Here is a 27,840-nt window from a genome sequence, read left to right as displayed (position 1 = left end):
CCTGCATGCCCATGGTGCCCCTGATGATCCTTCCAAATCTTTAATTTTCTGTTCTTCTTTGTGTAACTTCACATTTGGCCACGTTAAAGTGCATTTCTGTTTCAAGTTATGCTCTTGTCCCATCCACACTGGATTGTTTTGCTACTCTTACGGCACTCTCACAATGATCTGCAGTGATTTTTGCATTTATTTCAAAACTGCCTAAAGTATCAAATAGAATTTGCGAGTGGCATCAGTAGAAATCCAACAGAAATTGGCCCCTTAAATAATCACTCTTCACTTACCACCTTTTAACTGAGAATTGTAATTTAGCCAGTCCTCAGTCCCTTCACTGTGTGCTCAGGCTCATAGCCTACTATGATATTTTTAAGCAAAGAAAGGTACTTATTTTGTACTGTTTCCCCAACCAAACCAGAGAACTCCTCAATTACCTTTGTTTGATGATTTGACACCAAAATATAATGACTAGCATGTTTCATTTTGTAGTTTTGTATTTTAATTCAATTTCAGCTTTTTAAAAAAGATTAATATAAATAGTTCTTTCCAAATTTTGCATATCAGCACAATATTTCTGTGCATACCCTTTTGTTCCTGTTCAATCATCTTTAATTTAGCAAAAGTAGTTCCATGATAACTTTGGATGCTGATGATTCATCCACTCATTCCTGTCCAAACTCCCCTTGGATCTGTAGGACTGGGTAAGTACCTTCGTGTGCAAGTTTGTTTTTCTTTTTCCAAATCCTGGGTTGACATTTGGAATGTTGTTGATGCAGGAATACACTTTTCATAGCTGGAGTTAATTTGGCTGCTGCCAAATCTGTTCCAGCACAGAACAGCTGATAGCAGCATTAATCAGCTACTGTCTTTGAGTTGTTTTTTTTGTTTGTTTTGGTTTGGTTTTGTTTTTAATATGTAGACGGCATAAAAATTTATACACAGTTCTTTAGCAACATCTGGTAAATGCACCCAAACATGTCAATCTAAAATAGCTGTGCTGTCTTTATATGTGATTTCTGACTTTTCCGTGACAGTAGAGAGAAAGGTACTCCAGAAAGGCACACAGGCTAAGCAGTGCTCCACAATCAGCTCCAAGGAGCACATTACTTCATTAAAGCTGACAAACACTGTCTTTGTTACTGTTCCAGCTTTCCAGGGAAAGTACACATGACTGCAAACCCCAAGACAGACAGTCTAGGAGAGCATGTTTATCTTGAGGAGTAATTGAGACCGATTTGAATCCAATGTTTGAGGCCTGTATAATACCACATCACCCTTTCTGACATAATTTGAGAGGCTGCTCTCTCCCACAGCAGCCTGAGGTTGTCTATAAGCATTCCTACACAAAAGAGAACAGTTCTGGGCAGCTGATCCCTGCAGCACGTACATGTTTTTTTTTCTCTTCTGAGACCAAGAATTTGATGAGGCTGTGATGTGATGGGTGGGCTTAAAGTCTCTTCTGTCCTTCGAATATTGTTCAAAGAAAGTATCTGATGGAAGTGGGTATATTTATTTAATCAAAAATTCAGTGTTAAGGATGCCACAGCTCACCAGTCCCTTGTAATCTGAAGTCATTTGCCATCTCTTAGGTTGCTCCACTCAAACTGCTGGTGTGCCAGTTTTTGTCCAGCTTTACTATTTCATCTCTCTCTAACACTAAACTACCCACAGCAAGTGCAATCCAGCAACAAATTGTTCAGATTTGTGAGAAAATAATTTTTAAACTCATTGATGTTTCCTCTTAAATTTGGCTTCTGGTTGACATAAAATATCCATCTTGACTGAATTTATTGTTTTCTGTGAGTCATTCATGCAATTAATCCTGCTGTGAAGTTAGCTATTGTTATTACTTCTGGGCAAGCAAAGATGCAAATACAAATGTCCTGTACAATGCAAACATTCCTGGACATACAAGGTTTTCTTTTTCAGAGTACTCAGGGTGGACAATTAGCTTACACATTCTTTTGCACAACTTTTTTTTGTCCTCCTCACTTTTGTATCCAAACAGGAACAGCTCTGGCACAAGCTTCCAGAGCCACAGCACTTTTGCTGATGATGGCTCCCATCCCATTGTGCTTGTCTTTGTGGTATTTCACATCTGTGCATCTGGCACAGAGCATTATGAGCAACCAGCACCTCACGAAGCCCTCAGCCCCTTGAAGTACTTATTTTTATTTTTAGAGAAGATACATTCTGTTTCATAAGTTGTTGGATCAGCTTAGCACCCTAGCTGGGGGCATTATTGCTTTGCTCCTTTGTTGCAAAGAGGATTGAGATTTGATCTTGTTATCTGTGCTGTGACACAAAAGCAGGGAAAATACTTTGTTGCAGCATTTTGTAATAGAATTGAATCTACAGTACTTCACCCTTATTTTTTTAACATTTTGGGCAACATCTAGAATTGGAGTAGGACTGCAGATCTGGGCAACTCATAAAAGAACAGCATATGATATCATGTCCCCAAAATTATGCCACATTGCCACTTGGGTCATCTGGGCCCCTACATCTCCTGTGCTTACTTAGAAAGGCTGACACTCATTGCTGCTTCACAGTTTAGTTTCATAAATTAGTTGCTAATTTTCACACTTTTAATAAGAAAAAGCTACATAGTGTAAATCATAATTTTTAGCATTATGAAAAAAAAAAACCCAAAAAACCAAACCAAACAAACAAACAAAAAAAAACAACCAGCCAAAAAAAAACCAACAACAACAAAAAAAAACACCAACAAACCAGTAGCACAAGAAAGTGAGAAAGCCAAGTTTTAGTCCAGCAACAATCATGGAAAAATCACTAATTTGGGAAAATTATATTCAAAAGCAAGCTTCGTTACGCTGTTCCATATATGCAAAGACACTCCAGATAAGCCTAGATTTCCTGAAACTATTTAACTTAACTTTAAAGATATAGTGCACTTTATCAACTTTCTAAATTGTATCACTTCTCAATTTTGTTATTTTCTGTATTTTAATTTCTGCTTTTCTCTTTGATATGTGTCTTCATTTCTGAGCCATTACAGGATTAGGTGTTTGTGAACATTTTTTCTTGCTGGTTTTATCTGACTGTTCAATAAAATCCTCTCATAAAAATAACTCCCAAAATTTCAAGCACATTGCTGTATGCCATCCTCCCAAATGAAGGCGTGACAGTGAATGACTGTACAGTGCCAATTAAATTTTACAGCTCGCTAACTGGATTGGATTGCTCATTTTTTCGGACGACTCATAGAAGTGAAATTACTTCAGTGCTCAGAGTAGGATGAAGCCTACAGAAGTGACTTACAGAGGACCAAGTTAAGCAGCTCAGTTATGGATTTGTGACTGAGCCAAGGCCTCCAGAATCATTGAGTCATGGAATTGTCATGGTTGGAAGAAACCTTCAGGATCATCCCGTCCGACCACCAGCCCAGCACTGACCCCGTAACCCCTAACCCAGTAACCCACATCACCCAGCACCAGCTGAACCTGGCCAAGAACCTATTCCATTGACTGACCACCCTGACAGTGAACATTTTTTCTAACATCTAATCTGAATCTCTCCTGTCTCATCTTAGGCCATTTCTTGGGATCCCCTGCAGGCACGGCAGGAATGCAGACCCTCGCTGGCTGTACCGTCCTTTCAGGGACTCACAGAGCCATGAGCTCTCCCCTGAGCCTCCTTTTCTCCAGGCTAAACACCCCCAGCTCCCTCAGCCGCTCCTCAGAAGACACATTTCCTAAACATTTCACGAGCGACAGCCCTGTTTATACTGATCTTCTGACAAAACCCTGACACATCTTCAGGGTTTTTACTCTCCTCTTTTTTTTCCCACCACCCTAAACCCAGCGCGGAGGCACCCCATGCCCACGATAAAGCAGAGCCACGCACCCCTCCTTCCTCGCTGGGCCACACGGGCCTCTCCGACACCGGGGCGCGGATGCTGGAGGGATTCTCAAGGGCGGCATTTCGGCTAAAACAAAGGGTCCCTCACAGCGTTGGCGCGGCCTAGGAGCTCGGTTCGGTTCGGAGCGGAGCGGGCGGTGCCGGACCGCAGCTCCGTGAGGGGGCCGTTCGAAGGGGCCGCAGCTCCTGGGGCGGTTTCTGAGGGCCGAGACCGGGTATCCTGCATCTCGCCGGTGCCGGTGCCGGTGTCGGTGTCGGTGTCCGGCCGTGCACCCAGCTCGCCTCCGCGGTGCCGGCGCGGCCGGACTGCATCTCCCGCGGCGCCCCGCGGCGGGGCGGGGCGGGCCGTGCGGCGGAAGGGGCGCCGCTCCCGGCGGCGGCGGGGGCAGCTCTATCCGGGCTCTTGGCGCTCTCCCTTCCTTTCGCGCCGGCGGCCGCTGGAGGCGGCGGGTCCATGTGCGCTCGGCGCGGTCCCGGCCCCTGCCCTCCGCCCCCCGCGCTGCCCCCGCCATGGACCCCAGCGGCATCATCGAGGCCCTGCGCGGCACCATGGACCCGGCGCTGCGCGAAGCCGCCGAGCGGCAGCTCAACGAGGTGAGGGCGCCGCCGGGCCTGGGCCGGGGCCGCGGCGCTGGGGAGCGGGGACGAGGCCGGCCCGGGGTAGGGGGAGCGGGGAGGGGGCAGCGAGGGTCCCCCCGGCTCCTCGGCCCGTCCGCCCCGCGGCCGCGGCCCCTTCCCCCCGGGCGCGTCCCGGCGGCCGCAGGCCGGGCCCGGCGCGCATTGTCCCCGCACATGGCAGCGGGGCCGGGCCGGGCCGGGCGGGGCTGCTCGGGCGGGGGGCAGCGGCGGAAAGCGGCCGAGCCCCCCGCGCCTCTTTCGGCGCTGAGAAATTGCCTCCATTGTCTCCGTGCTCAGCCGGGCAAAGGGTGATCCGCTGAGGGGGTTTAAAGCCGCCCTTGTGCAGGCCCTCCCTGGGTGGCTCCGGCTGGACACAGCCCTGCCCGGGACCATCTGAGCGAAATCGGCCTTTGGGTGTCGAAAGCGCTAATTTGTCAGCGGGGAAGGAGGCAGCAAGAGCCCCATCCCTTGGCAAGCAGGGCAGCCTGTACGAGTGGCCTGGGCTGAGTTGAGAGTCAGATGTGGCAGCCTGGCGGTGTTGGTGTTCCGATCTGGGGGCTCCGGGTTCGGCAGGGCTGCCGGGGGAGGTGCGCTCCGTGCCCGGGCACGGACACGTGTCCAGGGGACGGGGGCAGACGGGGCTCCCAGCCCAGCTGTGTCTTCCGCTCGCACTGCACTCACCTGCCAGACTGGGATGTAAAAACCCAGCAGGTCCCACTTCCACGGGCTTCAGTTTTGGAAGATCGTGTTTTTGTTCTGCTTGACCTCATCTGGTAGGTGAAAACTTTACTGATGAGACACAGCCACGGGGCTTGTAGACATTTGGAGAACAAAAGTGATTTAGTGTTTGGCCCAGAGAAAAGAGGATGTCTTGATGGAGGAGGTGAAGGATAAGTCTTTGTGGCAGCTCTTGTCGTGCCTTTAGTTGGCTTTTTCCACAGACATTTTTCCTTGTTGCTCTTAAGCAGACTTCAGGCCTGGTAATACTCATGAAATGCAACAGATGTTCAGCAGAGCTTAGATAAAGGTGGGCCAAATTTTCTGCTGGCAGTGAAGAAAATTTCAAAAGCTAAAGGTATAGCTTCTCAGGAAATAAAGAAGTGATTCCTGCATATTATTTAATAAGCGAATGGCAAATAAATGTTAGGTACCTTTGAAATAGATAGCTCTAAAACTACTCAATGACTCAGTGAGGCTTGTATAAAGTAATTACCTGTCTTTTCCATCTGCTCTGTTAAAAAGTATGTTAGTGTTTGTTATTTAAATCAAAAATGCAAAAAATGTGGTGGTCTATAAAGACAGTAATATCTATGAAATCTTAAGCTGGCCCCAAAATGCATTTTTTGGTGTGTGTTCAATGAATGTCAATATTTATACATAGTAACTTGCTTGAAATCTATTTTAGTTATTTTCTGCAGGTACCGAGTTGCTGAAGGTGCAGGAAATTAATGTTCACTGCCAGTCGGGGTCTTCAGCAAATGGCAAACGCCTGCAGGAAGGATCATGCTCGCTGGCCACAGGCTTTTGTTCTCATTTTGGAATCAAAACCCCATGGTTCATCGTGTACTACACAAGTGCTAAACTGGGATAAAATCTGAATATTTGTGCCCCTTTAAAAACACCAGATATTATTGAACCAGCGTTTAAGAATTCTTTGTTTTGGGAAATGGAGAATCACTATTTTTTCACAGATATTTTGTGATAAAAATATGTGCTAAACCAGAAGTCTGCAAGCACTTACACATACATGCAGCTGTAGTCACATACATAGTCTTGGTTTTACTTAGGTTTATTGAAGTCAGTTATGCATTTTCTTGCAGGGTGCTAGTCTAAATTTGTACCAGTTAATACTTAATTACAAGTATGGGGGTCTCTGTAAAGATGAGATCACAACAGCAGTGAACAGTCTTCTTGCTCATGGCCAGGCTGCACAGGTGTTTTTATAGCTTAATGGTTGTCCTTGCTTGACCTTTCAGTTTACCTTTATTTTGTTAGAAGTGCCTCTGTTGAGATGATGAGACTGGCTTTCAGCAGAATGGTCATTTTACCTTACCAGTAAAGACTGTGCATCAGTCAGTGACTGATATTCTTGATTAGTGCAAGAGATATCCAAGTAGCTAAGAGTTAACCAAGTATTTGGATGTGTCTTCATATCTTATCAGTCAACAAAGTTCTGCTGACTGGAGAAGTGGACTGGCGTGTATGATTCTTGATTTGTCCAGGCTCTATTATTTTTCCTTTCTATGGCTAAATTTCTATTTAGCCATATTTAAATTTCTATTAAAATTTCTTTCTATTTTTCCTTCCTTGGCTAAATCATGAATCATTCTATGCTTTATTTCTCCTTTCACTAAGTTTTATCAGGTTACATTGCCTGCACACAAAAGGCTGTGAGAACTTTCAGCGTTGAGATAATGTTAAAAAGCAGGTATTTTGGTCTCTTGGTCTTTACTTTTTTCACTGTCAAAAGAAGTTACAGGGAATAAGATCAATGGCTCTTGTGTCTGAGAATTTCCAGCTGATGGGGTACCCTGAGGTGTTCACCCATCTGTGTCTCACAGGGGAAAGCTGTGTTTGACCAGGATTTAGAACCAGACTCTTCAAGCAAGCTGGTAGAGAGCAGCAAGAAGCTATTGCGGCCTTCTAAAATAGTCTTTGTGCTTCATGTAAAAAGTGTTTCTCAGGAATTGTGGATGAAAATAGATTTTTTTTAACTATGCAGCCATGGAATGACACTGAAAACAATACACGGTGTTGTTTCATCTTTTAATATCAACATATTTATAAAGGTGCAGTTGCTAGAAAATACTTTCCTTACAGGTTTGTTCTTTGTAATTCCAGGGAATTTGTAACTTCACTGTGATGTATGTCTTGTAAGTCTCTGAGATTAACCACGGTGTGTGAGCTAGTACGACATGTTTTTAGACTTAACAGCCCAATTTTTGCATCTGACAATGTTTAGGGGCAAAAAAGTACAATCCTCTATAACTCATCATTTCTTGTAAGTCAGAGCTCAACTGAGTTTGTTTAGGAAGACATCCTGGTACTCTACTGGAAAGTGACTTTCAGAAGTTACATTTAAGGTTTTTCATGTTCTGATATGAGTGACAGGGAAAGGATAAAGAGGAAATCTTGTTGGGTGGCCACCATCACCATTGATTTAACAGTGCAGTGGGGCCTGGTTCAGTACCTTTCACTGTCTGCTTAATAGCTACAAATGTCAGAAGGACGGAATGGTTACCTTAAATGATTGAACTCCTAGCTGCTGAGAGTTCAGGAATGAAAGGTTGTCAAAGGGGAAGAGGCAAGCTGCTTCTTGCATGGAGTCTTTCAGACAGGATTCTCCAAATGCTGGAATGGTATGGATATGCTGGGTGAGGGGTTCATAGTGTTACATCCAGCTTGAATTATTTTTTAACCTTTTCTGATACAGTCCACATGTGTAGCATGTACAGCTCTATATTGTAGTGTGAGAAAAAGAACAGACCATGAGTTTCTTTGCTTTGATTATCAGATCATGGGGTCTCTTCTGAAGTTGTTGGTGTGACATTTTACCCAAAGTACTTCATTACTTTCATTTCCCTCATCTGCTATCTGTATATTCTGGTGCGTGCTAGATGAGGGGTGTTGGGAAAGGGTGTTTTAAGCTGCATATGCCAAGGCTGGTCCAACTCCAGGAATCCCCTTAGGGGCAGTAAGGAACCAAGGGAACCTTAGCTCCACTAGGAAGAAGTTTCCTTCTTGGGGCAAGTTGCCCAGCGCGAGGTAAAATCCGAGCAGAAAGGACCACTTGCCCCTTTCTCATGACTTAGCAAATAGTTCCTGTGTGTGTGCCTAGCAAGCCTCTGCTGGCAGCACATTGCTTTTTCTTCAGGCAGCAGCAGAGCAGAAAGTCATTCAAACTTGCAGACAGTGCAGTGATGAAAGGAGCATCAGGGATGTTTGCAGGAACTGATAAGTGTATGTGTGTATCTTTCCTGGACATTAAACTAGGTTTGCATATACATTGTAGCTGCATAAGAGATGGCAGAGCTGGCTTGCAAAAACCTGAGGTCAGAGTGACTTCCACACCTGCTGAGTTCTTAAAAAAGAATTAAAAGAGCACTACAGGACAGTTTGCTGATTCAGCGTGGCCTTACAGCTCCTGACCTTACCTTTCTATAAGAAAATAGTTTCATCTCAGTGTAATAGTTGTGTCCTGCTGTGGCCCAGATCAAAAATTGCATGTAGATTTCTTTCCCCCCCAAAACTGGAATGGAGGAGAAGCATTGGATTTTATTTTTTTTTTAATCTTTATTTTTAAGATTTTAGCCTTTATTCACTTGTGTGGTACTTGGAGTAGCTATATAAATAACCTGGGGTTCCAGTTCAGCAGCATATAGTAGAATATATAGAACATCTGTTCTGTTTTTGGGCAGCAGTTAAGGAGGTGCCTACTGTAGTGTGTTTGTTACAGTATGTCAGCTTCCTGATGTCTGAAAAGAATGCATGGAGGTCTTTTTACCCAAGATGAAACTTGTTTTCATCATTTAGAGGTGCACAGGCTTTGTGTGAGAGATGAACGTTCCAGCATTAAAGATTAATGAAACTTACTGCAGTGAGTATCATCACTGGAGGAAAAGTGCTTTTCCACATTGTAATTAACTATTCATAGTTCACACGCCATGAACTGGTCTCATCAGTGTTAACTTTGAACTTCATTCCTCTTTGGATTATGCAGCTGGTAAAACACTTCTCAAAAGTCTTTTTTAGCACGTGTCTAACAAAGCAACCCTGCTAGGAAAAACTGCAATGGGCTGTGCAGAAAGATTGTGTGTTCTGGAGCAGTGATTGGTATTAACAGACAGTGGTGCAAGGTTTGTGGTCTGATAGGAAACATTCCTCAGCTAGCCAGGCTGCATAGCAAAGATTGCTCTTGGGAAAAGTCCCCGAATTCTTTGGCTCTTAGACAGCAAAGTCATACCAGTGACATGGCACGTTGGACCTCTTGTAAGGGGGAAGGACTTGACATGAGTTTTGGTTTTGTTTTTCTTTAAATGCTGAGTTAAGTGCTGGAAAACTGACTTCTGTGACAGAACTATATTTTAAAAATACTGTAGTTCTCTAAATTTAGTATTTACTTTTAAACGGCACTTTTAAACAAAGAGCAAGAGAAAAAAAGTCAAAATTTTACCAGTGTCAAAACTTTCAAGTCTTAGAAATTTTCTGTTCTTCACACAGTTTGGAGTATGTGATAGTAACCATTGTGAAATCCTGATTTTGGTTCAAAAATGAACCTAAAATAGGTGTGGTTTTTAGTATGGTTGTTTTTCTTAGCAGTGCGGTCAGTGAAGAGGAGCATGCTGTCCTGAGAGGCAGCTCTCTTGGGGAAGTAAAATTATTAAAGGTGGAAATAGCTGAAAGAGATGTGGATTCAGTATTTTTTTATGCTGTAGATACAAAAAGGCACCTATGGTGATGTCTTGTTTTAGGTTCTGTTGTTTTTTTCCAAGTGCCAGTAAAACACTGGATGTTCTTTTAAAGAGTGAAGCAGAGCAAGGGAGCAGTGAGAGGTGATTGTAGTACTTGGTGTTTTATTTGAGCATTCAGTACACCTTTGTCTTCACCCTTGTCCTTACTTATCCCTACATCTCTGCAGTCACCTTCCTTTCAGTGGCTTGGGAAGGAGGTCATTGTGAAGAGTTTGGGAGTCCTTTATATTCCATGAGAATGCATGGAAGTGTTAATGTAGCTGTGTGTGAATGTAGGTCTTAAAGGAGAGGATTAAGAGCAGGCTTTGATTGGCAAGTATAAGATATTTTACTTGTATTAAAAGCACAGATTATATCTCTTCTGAATCTGCTTTGAACCACTAAAGGTGATAAAGCAGTTCATCCTCGAGGTTCCTTGGAGTCTGATGCTTCAGATACTAATAAGGATGATACTTGTAGGATTTTTTAAAAAAACCTTAAAAAACAGATAATGGTGTAGATGTTTTGGTTTTGTCCCTTAATGCTTGCTATAGTTCAAAGAACCCAGTGAAAATCTGTTGATCCCACATCCTAATTGAATTGATATTTCTAGGGAGCTTCTGTGGCCTGCTATAGGCACAGGCTCTGTCCTGTCTTTGTAAATGAAGAAAACATTCTTTGGTTTTTTATTAAATTTCAGTGTGTGGCAGTTTTGTACACTGTTGTCTATTTTTTGTTTCTTTTGAGATGTAAGACAATTTAATTTCTTTTGGTTTTCCCATTAGTTCCTTAGTAACTCTTTAAGTATTATTTCCATATTTGTTGCTGAAATAGATGGTTTTTATTATAAGAATAGAGGTCATTTACCATGGGAAAGGGAAAGTAATCCTTCATTTTTTTAAATTATAGGATTAAACACTTCTGACTTTGCAAACATTGCAGATTTTCATTATAGAAAAGGTATCTGTTAAGCTTATAGCCCTTGTGGAAAGACATCAGCTTGCACTTTTAAGTCCATTTTATGCAGACTACTATGACCTTATCTGTAGGTGAGTTAAAGGTTATTGAAACTGAAAGCTTTCTTCATGTTTGCAGCACGTTGAATACAGGAGCACTTCCGCTGACATTAATGTTAAGCGTATAATTGAGTGCTGTGCTGAATTAGGGTCTGATGTCATTTGGAATGTGCTGCAGGACTCTGTGTGTCTATTAATGTTCCTTAAGGAAAGGAGGAACTTAATGGGCCTGGAGCTGTAGGAGAAATCAAACCCAACTAGTAAATTTTATTATAAATTTATTTATTAAACCGTTACTTGGCAGTTGAAGACAATTGCTCTTTTTAATTTTTTTTTTTTCATTTGAAAGTGTGTTTGGTTCTTGAGGTCTTGGGGAATATCAGAGGGACGTGGGTCAGCAGGACGTGTGCTCATGTTGCAGTGTCAGTTACTCTCAGTTCATCAAATCACACTCTGCAAATAAACATTTCAGTGGGACCAGGTGCTTCTGGGTGCTCTGGAGCCTGCAGAGTTTTAGTGCACAGGTTGAATGTGTACAACAGAGTTTTGACATTTTGGGCAGATTCTTAAGTCAAATTTGTTCATTTGAAATCTGTTTTAAAGAACAGGAGCTAGAAAAATAAGCTACTCTAACCAAAATCTGACTACCCATGTCATGTCCCAGGCTGTCCCCTTTACGTTTGTTTATACTGGAACCTGTTGGAGATATTTGCTCAGGAAAATGAAAGTTGAAGAGAACATTCTAGTACTGTAGGAGTGAGCTGGGCAACATTACACACTTAGGAGGAATCTTGACATCATTTCATACTCTCTGAAGAGCTTTTGGTCCTGCTAAAGGAATAATAGGATAATTTGTGGTTATTTCTCTTTAGGATATGAAGTTGCTGCAGTATCTGAGGCAGCCATTTGGTTTTCATAAATAATGTAATTTCAGTGGTTTTCTAAGTAGCAGGTGGGTAAGAGGTGTTTTCCTAAGAGTACAGCAGGTTAATTATGTGGATCTATGCAGCTGCCTTTGATAGGGGAACTGCAAGGAACATAGGAAACAACACTGACATGTAAGTGAACATAAAGCAGAAAAGCAAAGCTGTTTGGAAGTCGGATGAGGTAGATCCGGACTTGTCCAACAGAATATCTCTAAAGATGAGGTCCCACAGCCTTTGTGGATAAGTGTTCCAGGCCTTGACCTCCCTTGAGATTTTTTTCCGTGCATAAAATAGGGATCTCCCAGTGTAAGTCATGTCCATGGACTCTTCACTTTGAGGAAAATTACCTTGAATTTCAGTTAAGAAAATCAGAGTTTGTTTTTAAGGATTGCAACTCACTTTTCCCAGCAAAGTTAATTGTCTAGAGTTCTTGATGCTTGGGAAAGGTGAGTATAGGGTGTTATAATAATGTTAAGGCTTGTTTCCTCATTGAAAATACAATCCAGTCCTTAATGTATCAGTGACAGTTCTCATTATGGTAAGAAAAAACATGTTTTGTTCTCTTTCTAAGTGAAACTCCTGCAAGTCCTTGGGAAGTTGCTACTCTGCAGATGTATCTCCATTTGGATCTCCCTGTTGTTGCTTTGCTGTTGTGTACTTCTGTGGACAGCTGCTTCAGTAGTGCATCAGTGGTCCCTTGAAACTGGTTTTTCAGAAAGATGAAGTAGGAGTTGGACTTAGTTTTAAAACATAATTCCCATCTGTTCCTTAGCTTGTTATATAATGAACTCATACCTTGCTAAAGGTCACTGTAAACTTGCTGTGCTTGGGTTTTTTGGGCTGTTCAGGTGCTTTGTTCTGAATGGGGAACGTGTTTGGCTGCTGTGGAAGGATGATTCCTGTTCAGTGATTTCCTCAACTCTGTTACCTTAAACAGTAGGGTTTTTCCTATCCCTTGCTGTCTTCAAAATACAGTGAGCACAAAACTTTGGAATGCTTTGGCTGATTAGCTGACTCCTGTGCAACTGGCTGAATTGCTGGTATTCTATTGATTGCATTACATCATTATAAAGATATTGTAAAACTTAATGGGAGTATTTTAAAACTTTTTTTTTCCTTTTCCCCTCTCCATAGGCTCATAAGTCAGTGAACTTTGTTTCAACTCTGCTTCAGATCACTATGTCCGAGCAACTGGATTTACCAGTGAGACAGGCAGGCAAGTTTTCAAATATTTTTTTCATTGTATCTACTCTAATGGTGCATACACACAAGTACACATGCAGACACTTTTAAAGAATTCTAATGGTTTTAATGTCAAGCACTCAGAAGTTGGGAGTTGCTCAAATTACAGTAATCACGAGCTATTATCTGGCACCATACACTGAGTAAGGAAGGCAGAAAGAAAAGGTGTGTCTGGCTCTTGGGTGATTCTTCCCCTTTATCTCTAGTGAACATTCCTGGGGAAAGCAGAATGGTTTATGATGCTGTTGCACTTGGTCCAGGGAGGTCATTTAAACTTGTACTGTGAACACTGATGTTTCTAAACATACTGAGTGGAAGAAAACAAATGATGTCTTTTGGAACCCTTCTTATTTGCACATGAGCCATCAGTAAAATTGGATGTTGCTGGATTGTTGGATTTTCCAACAACTGGATGTTGTTGGATTTGACGTGCTCCACACATCACCTTAAAGCTGTTCTGATTACTTGGTAGAAGTTTTTAGTACAATACTTCAGTGGGTTTTCTGACTGGTCAGGAGGGTGTGATCTGGATTGCTTATTTGGACCTTCCACATAGTAGACTACTCCAAGTTGTAGTCTAAACTTACCCTGCATTTTTATCTTACTGCTTGGGAGTATTATTCAAATGATGATTCAAAAAGCTTACTGCTTTACAAATACAATATGCAAAAAGAAGTTTGAAGGAAACCTCTGAAATTTCACCCTCTTCCACATAAGCCATTTAAACCCCAAAGCATCCTGTGGAGAGTGGGGATGGCTCATTCAAGGCCCAGCTTATAGACAGTGTGTGTTTGCAGAGCAATTAATGATAAATCCCTCTGAGGGCTAGCTGAATTCTCTATCACTTCAGTCTTGTGATAATCTCCTGAGTGTTTCTCGACCTCTGCAGACACTTTCAAAAACCTCTGGTTTCTGAATCTTCAAAAAGTGCATGTGAAATTTAAGAAAGGAAGTTGTTTTATGGACTTTTATGTAGAATTAGATTAACAGTAACTTTGTTACCACTTTACCCTTTGAGATTTCCTGTTGCATGTTGCAAGTACTTTTCTAAGTGCTGTGATTTATATTGTGCCACACAAGCAGTTTGGATTTGGTTGACAAATGGGAAATGCAGGGTTTGTTCCAGGAGCCTGATTGCTACTAATTGCTGTAGCCATAACCTGGGTATAAAGGAGCTGTGTTTCTCTAGCATTCCTTCCTGTATCACAAACTCAATTAGATTTTTTTTTTTTTTGCTTACAAGGGTTGTTTTAGGTTGTCATTATATTGATCAGCTTTTCTTTTTCAGTTTTAATGAAAATGTTGAGAAAATCATTATAATGAATTTTTCAGAAGTGTGTTGCTAAATAATTCCGCAACTACGTACCTGAATCACAGATAAAAGCAATACCTTTAGTATTTTTATACAAAATGGATGAAAGATTATCAATTTAGTAAATTATTGGGTTAATAACTTGCATGGCTTATATATTTTGGTTCTCCTACTTAGGAAGGGCCAATGCTTTTGTAATTTTGGTCGGTTTTGTTCCAAAAAATATTTGCTGGCAAAATGTGTGTTTGTTTTGAGCTTCGAATGGCTGTCAGCTGATTTGCCACTCTTGTTTCACAGGGGTTATCTACTTGAAAAATATGATAACCCAGTATTGGCCGGACCGTGAAAGTGCTCCAGGAGAGATCCCACCTTATTCCATCCCAGAAGAAGACAGACACTGTATCCGTGAGAACATTGTAGAAGCCATTATCCACTCTCCTGAGCTGATCAGGTGCACAGTTTTAGCCTCTCCATGATTTCTGACTGTTGGGTTTCTTTTTTTATTTTTCACTAGCCAAGATCACCCATGTGCTTAGCATCATTGTCACACACTTTGTATCCTAAACATAGAATTAATGTAGATGGAGAAACAGTTTTCAGTTTGTGTAGCCTGTAGAAATTTTAAATTCCTTAAATGGAGAATATTAAGCAGAAACTACAGAACCTAAACCTTCTAAACAAAAAGGAAGTCTAAGTATGGACAGTATTTGCTGCTTCAGCTCTACAAGAATGCTATTAAAATAATAGTATTAACTTATTTAATTGCTGTGCTTTTGATTTCCAGAGTACAGCTTACTACTTGCATTCACCACATTATCAAGTATGACTATCCAAGTCGCTGGACTGCAGTTGTGGAGAAAATTGGATTTTATCTCCAGTCTGACAATAGTGCTTGTTGGCTTGGAATTCTTCTCTGTCTTTATCAACTTGTGAAAAACTATGAGTAAGTTCTTTCTGGTCTTTCTCCATATAAACCGATAGAATTAATATATTGGTGTCTATTTTTTGTACTCTGTGTGTATATTGTAACCATATTGTAGAATTGTCTGTGGGACTGCATAAAAGTGATGGAAATATAATCTTAGAAAGTATTCTTGACTTACACAGATGCTGCCTCATGTCTCTTCTCCACTAAAAATTACAGAAAAAATGCCTTCATTAAAAGTTTGAATTCAGGAAAAAAGGGTGTTTTAAAACCTTAATGTGGTAGTTGCTTTTTATGGCTTGAAGGCAGTAAAAAAGTCTGCTCAAATCATGACTTCTGCAGAAATTTATTTAAATCAGGTTTAAACTTCTCAACAATTTGTATTCTAGCACTTGGTGACAGTAATCATAGAAAGGTTTCAAAGTGTGAAACATAGGGAGCTCGGAATTAGTTAACTGACTTTGGTTTGATCACTTGTGTGATCAGAGAAAAGGACAGTCTTGGAGTCAGGGAATTGTAGTAGTGGAACTGATGGAATCCACAACTTACACTTTCAAAGCATTGGAATGCATAACATTTCTGTTCCAGGTACTTGATTTAAAATGTTGCATGAAAAAAATTCCATCTAATTTCATGACTTTTACATCAATGTAAAACAGTTGAATGTCAGTTTCTCAAAAATATTTTTACAGGAATGCCATAAAGATCTTTGTAATCCCAAGTGGGAGTTGTCTTAGTGGCTGAAAATTGCAAGTCCTGCTAGGAAAGGAGAGCAAAAAATTTCTCACTTTCAGCTTAAATATCTTTAACCAAATATGCTGCAGAGATCTGTGAGCTGTAAATCGTGAAGTGTTTGGTGGTAGTGAATGATGAGGACAGAAATCCGTGTTCAGGGATCTGAGTGCAATCACTGTGTGATAAGGTGACAGGTGTGTCTGTAGTCTCAGCTGATCAAACACTTCAGGAACTGCTCCTGCTTGCTCAGCTTTCTGGTGGAGTCAACAAGGGTGAGTTTCATGTCATGAATCATGTAGGAATGTGCACATTTCAAGGTATTTCACTCAGTTTAGTGGGACACGAATCTTACTTCCTGAGTTATAGGAATATTTAATGTTTTGAATTTTTTTTCCTTAACATAGGACCTAAATATTTTGGAGTTTTTCACTTTTTTTTCTCTTTTCGAATTCAACCAGCAAGATAAAACAGCTGCTCTTTGCATAGTAGCTGTTTCTAGTATTTTTCCCTTTTTTTGGTGAAAATTAGAAACTGAATTTTCCTGAGCAACATTTAGTCTTAATGTTTGGGTTTCTGGTTCAGAAAATGAAAGCTATTATTGAACAGGATTTTGGAGCTCAGTGTTTTATAGTAGCTCTTGGAGAACATGCCATCTGGCAGCAGATTGAGTAGTCTTTTTCTTGTTATATTCTGAAAATTGCCACTGTTTAGGAACCTGAGTATTGATATTTAATATTAGTGAAAAGTCTGCAAAAAATTTGTTTGAAAAAGAAACCATACCAAAGCTCAGTCCTCTAACCCAGAAATCTCCCACAGGAGTCTGGCAAGTATTGATTGCTGAATCAAGAAATAAATGTACAATCATAAGATGATATTTTACCTTGTTATTGTCATCCCCAGTATAGACAAGATCCTGCTCTGCTGTGATAAGTCTTGAATCAGTTAGGAGTTTGCTGTGTGTAAGTTAAAATCTGGGGCAAAGATTTCAAAATGTGGCTTTGTTTCCTTTCAGGAATTTTGATATGTTTGAGAAAGGAAGTGGAGCCTTGTTTTCAGCATGGGCAAGCTGGTGGGCTATCCCCAGCATAGAAGGTCTGAGCTTTTATTTCAAGGGTGGTTGCCTGATCAGAATCTGCCCCACAGCCTGGAATCCCTCCTTCTCTATCAGATTGTTGGCTTTGGGCAAATTAAATGGGGAGATGTGAGAGCCATCAGGGGCAGGCTGTGAGAGACTTCTCAGTTTGCTTTATCCAGTGTCAGTGAAGCAGTCTTAACTTCTGTAAATATTTTGATAAATTGTGAACTCTAATTAATGTATTGCTCATCTGTAACACTGTCTGGCTATGGCTTTACTTCTGATTCTGTCACAGAGACTGGCTAGGGTTTCTTTTCAAGTCACAGGTTGCTATGAGCTGTCATATAACCTATTTGTGCCTACACTGGGGCAAGGTGAGGTTTTTCAATTTAAAGCTGCCTGAAGGAACTACAAAACTGGTTTTGTTCTTCTTTAAAGGTACAAGAAACCAGAGGAGCGGAGTCCCTTGATAGCTGCAATGCAACATTTTCTGCCAGTCCTGAAGGACAGCTTCATTCAGCTCTTGAATGATCCATCAGACCAGTCTGTCCTCATCCAGAAACAGATCTTCAAAATATTTTATGCCCTTGTCCAGGTAAAAAACTTCGTATATACTTGAACAATAATTTAAAGCATTATGCTCTTCCTTAAAATAGTGAATGACAGAAATATTACAGTATTAGAAGATTACATCTGAATCATTTTCCCTACTACTCAGCTCCGTGAATCACGAGTTTCTGATTGTCTTATGCTTTTGCTTTTGAACAGTGCTATTCCTGGTTGCCATTAGATAAAAGTTGCATTTGCCATCCTCTAAGGTAGGGTGTTTGCTGGAAAACCAAGAGAGAGAAAATCAGTTGTCTAAGGACAGACAGATTGTGGAGGCCAGCCTACAGAGAATTACCAGTGTAAATATAGCAGTTTGTAATAGAACTGCTGTTAAATGCTTCAGAAATTAGAGTAACATCCATTTAAGTAGCATTATAGCATTGCATAAGCACAATGAATTGGAGCAAAGACCTCTAGCACCTGTGAGGATATCTAGGATATAGTTTAGATTGTGTTGAGTTCTTTAGCCTGGTTTTTGAGGAAATTTGCTAATCTTTCATGGTAGCCAAATGTAGGCAAAGATTTGAAAGCTAAAATTCAAACTGTAAAAGTAATGTAAATTTATTATAAAGCAATTAAAAACTTATTTCTCCTTTTGTTTTTTTTTTAACCAGTACACATTACCTTTGGAGTTGATAAATCAGCAAAACCTGACTGAGTGGATAGAAATCTTGAAGACTGTTGTTGATAGGGATGTACCAGCTGTAAGTGGCTTTTGGCTATTTGTCTTTAAGCTTAAGTATTTTTCATTCATTAGAATGTTAAACAGTTTAATACTTTATTTCTGCATTCTTTTTTTCTCTGCAGATGCAAAGAAAATATTAAATTAAAAAGATAAGGCTAAATGGGGAGTTTTAAACAGACTAAACAAATTTTGAAAATATGTAGCTTGCATGCAAGTTCTATTTTCAAATTATAGCAAAACTTATTTTGGCTTCTTGTTTCAAAAATTTATTGATCATTTAGGCATATTTCATGGGATTTATTTTTAGATATGCTGTACTTCATACTTTTATTAAGCTAGAAGTGGGTTTCTTTTCACCAAATGGTGGGTTTGCAAATGGCAAGATATGTAATTTGAGCAACTACATAGTATATAATTTGAACTCCTTGTGAATAATTGGTAAATAATGTCTTTTTTTTCCCTAAAGGAAACCCTTCAGGTTGATGAAGATGATAGACCTGAGTTACCTTGGTGGAAATGCAAGAAGTGGGCTTTGCATATCTTAGCTAGGCTCTTTGAGAGGTATTTTCCTTCCATTATTATTTTTTAAAAGTCCCAAGCAAATACTCAAGTCAGTAATATTGCTGCACCCTTGAGTTTACATACTTGCTTCTAATTCTAGGTATGGAAGCCCTGGTAATGTTTCCAAGGAGTACAATGAGTTTGCTGAAGTTTTTCTGAAGGCCTTCGCTGTTGGTGTTCAGCAGGTAAGAAACATTGAGTGTGGGGAGAGTTATTAGGATAAGTTTGGAGGTAGTACTGATTGCTTATTTCATTATTTGCTGAAAAGGCTTCTTGCTCTTATTCACAGTTTTTTTTTTTCAAGCACATTGGTATGGAAAGCAGTGATGTCTGTGGGCTAAAAAAGAATACCGATTTGCCACATATCACCATCCGCTTTCCACTTACAAGCCCTCAGATGAGCTCCAGACAAATGCTACCAACTTTTTTCCTTTCTGAAAGAGATGGGTATATGTGGTGTAGTTGATCTTCAGAACTACCTTTAAACTCTGATACAGGGGTTATTTGATTTCCAAGTGTGTAAATGCTAAATCTTCAGCCTTCTGCAAAAGCCTGATCAAGCAGAGGCTCTCTGATAGACAGATCACTCTGATGTTTCCTATCCACTTGTCTCCCTGTTTTGGGGTTGCCACTTGTGCTGTGTTTTAGGGTCTGCTGCATGCAAAGAATCTTTGCATTAATTAAACACCTCAGGCATGTTTTTATAAAATTTCCTTATATTTGGTTCATAAATACCTTTATTTTAAGGTGATTATGTTGCAAATGTAAATAGACTATTGATTTATGAAAATCTCACAGTGAGAATGTTTTCTTCAAAGCCTTTGAGTCAAAGAGTTCTTAGTTCAGTTTCAGTTCTCTTAATTTCTAATGAAATTAGAATGAATTGCAGGACTGTAGGGAAAGTATGTCATAAATCCATGTTTTTTGAAGGTTGGCTAAAGTATGGAAAACATTTTTCACATTGAGTATGAGGCAATATATCCCAACATTCCCCTCAGGCAAGTGGTGTCAGCATTGCTTCCTGAGGTGCTCACCTGTCACCTCTAGGTGACATTAGACAGATAATTACTGCGTGTTCTTTAAGGCCTTACTGGTTGCTTTGCACTTCCAAGGTAAAATGAACTTCTGACAAAAGGCTATGGCCAAAAGCAGTCTTTGAAAAGATAGTTTTAACAGTTTGGCAAAATGCTTGTTTTTCTTAACATTCTCTTTGCGTCAAATTTGATCCTTACTGCAGCTAGGAAGCTCTTAAGAATTCAGGTATTTAAAGAAAATTGCTAAAAATATCAGTAGTTTAGCATGCTTAGTTTGTTCCTAAACAATAATGTAACTTGTTTAGGAAGACAGACTGTATTAAGGTTCTGCCCTCCATTTTTCTGGAGAAGAGAGATCTTGGGCCTCTCCTCAGGACATGGAATCTGTCAAATAAATGTTTTGGAAGATTTTTGAGCAGGATGTGTTTCTTAACAGAAATCAGAAAACTGTGAAATACTGAAGAATACAAATTTGGATAATACATTTCATTGAGTTCTCTCTATTCTCCCAAAGTGTTTGCACCCTTTTAGTAAGAGAGTAATAGATAAGTGCAAGGCATGAGACTACAGGTGGTTCAAATATAAACTTGAAGTATACTGTTAATATTATTGTCTTGATTACTTCTCATTGATTCGCCCCCACCCCTCCAAACTAAAAGAGAAGAAAAATCTCCTGTAAATTGAGCATTCATTTTTGCTACACTTTCTTGGCTTGTCTGAACCAGGCTGAGCTGCCTAGCTGTAATGTCCTGAATTTATCCCTTGTGTTAGCAGCTGTTTTGCTCAAGATACTTCTTGTGAGCCAGAACTAAGCCCTGGTTGGACACTGCTGATTGTAGTTCCTTGGCATTGTTACAGAATTTTATTTTCTGTGCCTGTGAGTGTCCATGGTGTTTTGTTCACTGCAGTTTTTAAACATTTTCTTATTTTTTTATATATCTTAACTACTACATCTGAATCATGAAAATACATGCATCTTCTTGGATAGTCCTCAAAAGAGCTGCAAGTTTGAACTTTTGCTCTCTTCTCTCAAACTCAATACCTGATGCGACCCAAACCTTGTACTCGGGTGTTGGTACCAACCAGCAATTTCTCTCTAAATCCTGAAGGTTTTCAAACATAAGCAGTTCAAACTTTGGGAGCTGATAAAGCATCTAGAGCCTAAAACTGTTTGTAAAGCAGTGAATATTTTGATGAATGAGTGCATCCTCCTTAAACTGGAGTGCAAAGCAATTCCTTTGGGAAAAACACTTCAGTGTTTGTGTAATAAATGGTATCAGCAGCATTCGTTTTCCTCAGATTTTTATTTTGGTAATATTACAGACTGATCAGTATCTTTCTGGCCCCTTTGGGTTTGGATTTTTAAAAAAATGCTTCTTTTGTGTGAAAACTTACATGAAACCCTGGAAATAGGATTTGCCATTTCTCTCCAGTTAGTGATGCTGCTTCTGAAGGTGCAATATTTCCACTGGCCTGGATCAGGCTACGGGGAATTCCCTTTGCATTACCCATGCAAAACTCTCCTGTGAGCTGTAATTTAATTACTGGTCATGATCCCATGTCCATTTCATGGCCTTATTTGTGGAGAACCATGGACTTGAACACAGGTAGATCCCTATGAGGACTGCTGGATGAGAAGAACTTCTCAGGAGAAGAATTGAGGCCAGAAAACCAGAGGGAGTGACTGATGGATCACTCTACACACACACACATGACTCACACAGCTGTGTGGCTATGAGATCAGTAGACTGAGAGTGTGGAGTGTTCTGATCCAGTGGCTGGGTGTGAATTTCTGCCCACAAAGAGTGAAGATGGAATAATAAACCTCAGAGGGCAAGCCCCCCTGGGGTGTGTTGGTGGTAAATTAGCATGTATGGTTTGTGTTATTAAAGGATGGTATTTTTTTAAAGATGTGCAAGCATCTAATATGAGCTGCAAATTGTCTTAGAAAATTAACAATGACATTTGGTAGAAGGCTTAGTCAGTACCCATTTTAGCCTAATGAATAAATGGGGGTTTTGTTCAGTTTTGAGGGTTTCTTATGTAGGCTTGTGAGTGAGGGTAGAATTGTGGTGAAAAGGGTCTGTGCTCAGTATAAGCTATTGATGAGATCTGATTTCCTTAGGTGTTGCTGAAGGTGCTGTATCAGTACAAGGAAAAGCAGTACATGGCTCCTAGAGTTCTGCAGCAAACACTGAATTACATCAATCAAGGAGTCTCTCATGCAGTCACCTGGAAGAATCTCAAACCTCATATTCAAGTAAGCCATTTTTGGGGTTTAATACTGAAATGACTCAGAAGTTTTATATTACTACATGTAAGACTACATCAGTCAGCCTACGGTACAGGGTCTCCAGCCTTGCTACAATTCACATTTTAGGCACTTCTCTTATAAATTGCTGGTGGAAAGAGTTGAAGCCAATTTAGCGAAGGTTACCTTGAAACATGAACAAAGACAGCTAATTTATTGCTGTCTCTCCTTTGTGCTTTAATTTAATAAGGATTACAATCTAACACAGCAACACAGCATATTTGCAGATGGTGTAAAATGCTGAATTTGTGGCATTCAGTCATTTCCACATGCCATTATCCAAAGCCAGTCTAATATCCTAGATTGTAGAATTGTTGTATTGTATCTCTATCTAACTACAAAAGATCTGCTTTTTTGTGAAGTGCCACATAAATCCACTCTAAATCCAAATAGTTTTAGAATGTTACCATTTTATATGAAGAGGTGACGGGATGGAGAAAATCTGTCAAATACAGGATGGAATACAGAGATTGATTAGTAGTGCTAACCTGTTTTCTATCTTTTTTTATTCCAGGGAATCATTCAAGATGTTATTTTCCCATTGATGTGTTACACAGATGCTGATGAAGAGCTCTGGCAAGAAGATCCATATGAATATATCCGCATGAAATTTGGTGAGTGGTTGAAATCTCATGTTAAAAAACGATTTCACGTAAAGGTGGGATTTTTATGGGGTGGTTTTGTGAAAACAGAGATGGCTTTAACCTAAAAAAAAAACAGAGAGAGAGAAACACAGTGTATTAAATAATAGACATTAATACACTTAACTTGGACATACTGGTGGAAAGGAGAGAGGATACAACAGTCAACAGTGACACAGATATTTGTAAACTTGTAAAAGATTTCATTTTTACTGTTACAAAGTTTTCGTTAGAAGTCGAACAGTCCTGGTCTTGCTAACAACTTGTGAAGTACATAAATTTAATGTCATTTAAAGGTTATGCCTTACAGCAGATATTTCAGGCCCTGGATTTCTTAGGGAATTTCACCTATTGCACAGTTCAGAGCAGATTTACCCCAGTGGTAAATGACACATTATGGAGTAAGCCTGGCATTCCAGACGTCCTATTTCACCTCCTGTGCTCTGCTACTTTGTTGGGGTTTACTCTAAGCCTGTGCAGTCCTCTGAGGCTGGGAACAAAAAAAAAAAAAAATAGCCTTCAGACTCCCTGAACAAATTCTTCCATCCACTAGAAATGTTTATGTGGCTTGAACAAGGAATCTTGAGGGGTTTGGGAGTTTTTATCCCTCAGGTCACAGGCATACCTGTAAACATGACAGGTATTACACAAGGCTCTGATAATCCTCTTCTGCAGAGAAACGAGAAACTGAGCATTTTTTAACCCATTAGTTTCGTGTACTGGCCTGTAGAGCAAATAACATCCATGTCAAAACTTGACTGTTGTGTCTACTTCTATTGTTACAAAAGATTTATTTTAAAAATAAGTGACATAGAACTTATGAGACATGTAGAGGGAGTCATCATGAAAAACATGAAATATATGTATCCAACCACATGTTACTCTCTGGTCTTGAAATATCTGTAGCAAGAAAGCATGAATTAACCACCTGAAGTGTGCTCTTTTTTCATTTAAATACATTGGGATCAGGAGCTATAGTGAAGGACTGAAATATATAACTGTTCCAATGTTACTTAACAGATGTATTTGAAGACTTCATTTCTCCAACAACTGCTGCTCAGACATTACTCTTTACATCCTGTAGTAAAAGGAAAGAGGTAAGCTGTTCAAGGATTATACTGAAATACCACTGGCTAAATTCAGTTTATTTGCTAATTAAAAAGAAAGAAAGAGCTATTAATAAACGTTTTACTTTCCTGCTCTTACATCATAGTATGCTAAAATTTGAAATTTGAAATTTATTTTGCACTATTTATGATTTTTGTATTTGCAGATTCTCCTAGGACCTGTTCTTGATAGAATATTGTATGTTTATAACAAAGACATAAAACATTGCCCATATTCCAGACTTGAAGCAGGCTATTTGATATTGTAGCATTTCAGAGCACAGAGAATGGTTGCTGGGATGATTGACTGGAATACTTTGACTAACCTTACATGTAATCTAGGTCCTGCAGAAGACAATGGGCTTTTGTTATCAAATCCTTACGGAGCCAAATGCTGATCCTCGAAAGAAAGATGGTGCTTTACATATGATTGGTTCTTTGGCTGAAATTCTCCTAAAAGTAAGCAGAACAAATTTGGTGGTTCTTTTCATCCTTTTTTTTCCTTGCCCCTCCTATGCTTTCTCTAACATTTAGTGCCTTAGAAGAAAAGCAAATAGCTCTGAATTCACAAGTTTCTGAATTGCTTCCAGGCTTTTTTTAAGCTGTTGAACTTAAATGTTGTGGGTTTCATGCCATCTTAATTACTTAATTACTAAAGTTTTATAGGTCATGTACAAGTTCAGATTATTAAGTTTCTTTAAATTCTGTGCTTCTGGTGAGAATTATTACTACATTATTTCTGTGCTGCAATTAATCACATTCCCTTTTTTGTGGAAGGAAGGAAGAAATGCATCCAGTGAGGCTGTTTATTTAAATGACTCGTTTATGTGTATAGAAGAGAGAAATTAAATTGAAATTAGTGATGTTGCTCAGTTAAAATGGTAGCAAAATAGATGCATGGCACAGACTTCTATTTGATCAACAGCTCTAAGCAGTTTTTACTTTTTATGCTAATGTGCTCCAATTGAAAAGTGTCTCTTGGGGTCAAAAATGGCTGTGGGTGTCTCTATTAAGACTGAAAATTTTTGAAATCCATGTAGGATCCAAGTTTAATCACTAATACAGGAGATCATTGTTGCATAATTGACTTTTAAAAAGGCATAAGTTAAGTCTGGGGATTTTGTTACACTCTTCTCACTTTATCATGTGTGACTTATTTACTGGGGTAAAAATAGATTTTTATATCAAGTTTTAAACTGATGTACTTTCATATTTTGACAGAAAAAGATCTATAAGGATCAGATGGAATATATGTTGCAGAATCATGTGTTCCCTCTCTTCAGCAGTGAGCTGGGTTACATGAGAGCACGGGTAAGAAAGTGGCATTTACTGGTGAGAGACACTGTCTGTTCTGATTGAAGAATTCAGAAATCTTCAGCTTCTTCCCTCTCACAGATGCTCTCCTCTCTGCACCTTTTTCATGACAAATTGTACACTTATTCCAGGGACGAGTACCAGTTTTTCCATGTGATTATAGACAGCCCCTGTGTAGTTTTGAAATGGCTGCAGCATTGTGTGCACAGTTCCCCATCTGTGTCTGGTGGTAGGGTCTGTGTGTGTTTTGCACATAGACTGTACTGCTCACACAAAACCTGTGGCCAAAGATGAACCTGAGATCATAGTACTGGTCCAGTGATGTCTGAAGGACAGTCTCCCACTGACCAGCCTCCACACTCTCAAACATTTTCATCACTGAAAAGTCTTGCAGTATCTTTATTCAACAGGAGTTGCACCTCAGATTCAACAATTTGTGTAGGTTATGGGTATACAATCAGTTGGTAATGGTGTTTGCAGGTTTTGCAGCTCTGAATTTCTTCAAAGTTTCTTTTTTTTTTTTTTTTTTTAGGCTTGCTGGGTTCTTCATTATTTCTGTGAAGTCAAATTTAAAAGTGACCAGAATCTCCAGACAGCCTTAGAACTCACGAGACGGTGTCTGATAGATGATAGGGAAATGCCTGTGAAAGTGGAAGCTGCCATAGCTCTTCAAGTTCTCATCAGTAATCAAGAGAAAGGTAGGAGCCCTTTCTTACAGCTACAGGAAGCTTTAATGGAAGAGGTGTTAACTTTGTGATGTTCAGGCAGACTTGTTCTCTTCTTCCCTGATGATAATTTCCCTCTTGCAATTTTAACTTGTAATCATTTACTATAATTTTTCAGTTTGAAAAGTTTTAATTTTTTTAATTATACAGTAAATTGCATTTTAACATTTTAAGACATTATGATTGTTAAAACGTTGTAAACAAGAGCTTCATGGTACAGTAAATCCAGGTTTATAGCACCTAATAATTAAATCAGGAAAACAGTGGCAATATCTGTCTTTGCATATATTCATTCATGTTAATATTTATTTAAAGGGAAAAAACAAAGGCTGTCTTGATCTAGGCAGGTTTTACATGGCTTAGCATTCCTGAAGCTGGCACAAAAGCCACAAAGCAAATATAAATTACATATTTAATACTTAATTGACGAAGGTGTATATGTACCCATTCCCATTCAATGAACATTTGCATGATCAGTAGTCTTGCATTTTAGGAATTCAGACCACAGAGCTCTGGTTTTTATACTTAAATTTTGATCCTCTTGTTATATATTACTAGAAGTTTGTTCTGAATGGTAAGATTGCTGTAATGATTTATATGACCCATGGTTTTGGCGTGTTAATGCTGGAGCACTAAATAAAGTTCTATGAGGCTGAGGTTCTTATACTGATCTGTGGTTTTCTAAGAATGTTAATTTGAACCTTCCACCTGTTTTACAGCTAAAGAATATATTACTCCATTCATTAGACCTGTAATGCAAGCTTTGCTTCATATTATAAGAGAGACTGAAAATGATGATCTTACTAATGTGATTCAGAAGATGATCTGTGAATATAGTGAAGAAGTTACCCCAATTGCAGTAGAAATGACACAGCATTTGGTGAGACTTTACGGTGGCTTGGGAAGATGTTTAATACGGGAAAGATTGGTATTTAAAATTGATAGTTGAGTTTGACCGTCAATTAATAGCTCTTGTTACTCCAGTCTGTTCAAGTGCATTGATACAAGTAATTTTCTTCTACATTTAAATAGTTTTTCACCAGAAGTGGCTTCATAACTTAGACTGAGAGGAAATTTCTAAGAACAATTCTGGAAATGTTTGCAAAATCTTTGCATATTTCCTTCTGATAGTGGGAATAATGAAATTTGTAGCACATTTTATGTAGTCTCTAAAATGTCACTTAGATTTTAAAATAATAAAGAGTAGATTTTAAATAAAAAGTTTGGTGTGAAAATAAAGTTGAATCTGCAGGAGAGATTCAGACCTTGAATGGCCATATCTAGCAAGTTGTATTAATGGTTGCAAAAGCAGAGGTCAGCTCAGTGCTTCCCTATTAAAGGCCCTTGGAGTTAAAATGGAATTTTTAGCATGTCCTCTTTCAGAATGCCTGCCAAGTGTTCCAGTCCAGTTCAGCTGCTGAGGAAACCTTGTGTCAGAGATTACCAAGGGAAAATGTATTCTTTTGCATGGGGCATACTGTCATTTCTATGTTTTTGTTCATGAGTAGATAAAAGGTGAGAGCTCCAATGGCTTAACATTCAAATTCTATCATCCTGAAAAGCAATTCTGGAGCCAAGCAGTCACCTGCTTTTATTTGTACATGTTTTCTCAGCAGAAGTCCTTCTGAAATTGTGTAGAATGCCAGACTTTCAGAATTTAATGACATCTTTGTGGG

General features: G+C 39.5%; 1 protein-coding gene and 1 non-coding gene across 2 annotated transcripts in view; both read left to right on the top strand.

The window, feature by feature from the left end:
- Window positions 1–4,373: 4,373 nt before the first annotated feature.
- The window catches only part of IPO7 (importin 7), a 35,465-nt gene continuing 11,998 nt past the window's right edge, over window positions 4,374–27,840 (top strand). The window contains exons 1-15 of the mRNA XM_062494321.1: window positions 4,374–4,473; window positions 13,024–13,105; window positions 14,741–14,894; window positions 15,228–15,386; window positions 17,617–17,773; window positions 18,402–18,491; window positions 18,939–19,033; window positions 19,134–19,218; window positions 22,193–22,327; window positions 22,893–22,992; window positions 24,040–24,116; window positions 24,468–24,584; window positions 25,347–25,436; window positions 25,972–26,137; window positions 26,884–27,044. Coding sequence (XP_062350305.1) covers window positions 4,390–4,473; window positions 13,024–13,105; window positions 14,741–14,894; window positions 15,228–15,386; window positions 17,617–17,773; window positions 18,402–18,491; window positions 18,939–19,033; window positions 19,134–19,218; window positions 22,193–22,327; window positions 22,893–22,992; window positions 24,040–24,116; window positions 24,468–24,584; window positions 25,347–25,436; window positions 25,972–26,137; window positions 26,884–27,044 — 1,752 coding nt within the window. The 5' untranslated portion in view covers window positions 4,374–4,389. The remainder of the gene's footprint in view (window positions 4,474–13,023; window positions 13,106–14,740; window positions 14,895–15,227; window positions 15,387–17,616; window positions 17,774–18,401; window positions 18,492–18,938; window positions 19,034–19,133; window positions 19,219–22,192; window positions 22,328–22,892; window positions 22,993–24,039; window positions 24,117–24,467; window positions 24,585–25,346; window positions 25,437–25,971; window positions 26,138–26,883; window positions 27,045–27,840) is intronic.
- On the top strand, window positions 25,631–25,811 carry LOC134045880 (small nucleolar RNA SNORA23). Its single transcript, XR_009933337.1, has one exon. It is a non-coding gene; the product is annotated as a small nucleolar RNA SNORA23 (small nucleolar RNA).

Source organism: Cinclus cinclus, chromosome 6, assembly GCF_963662255.1.
Source record: "Cinclus cinclus chromosome 6, bCinCin1.1, whole genome shotgun sequence".
NCBI lineage: Eukaryota > Metazoa > Chordata > Aves > Passeriformes > Cinclidae > Cinclus > Cinclus cinclus.
This window is presented reverse-complemented; position numbering and strand designations above follow the sequence as displayed.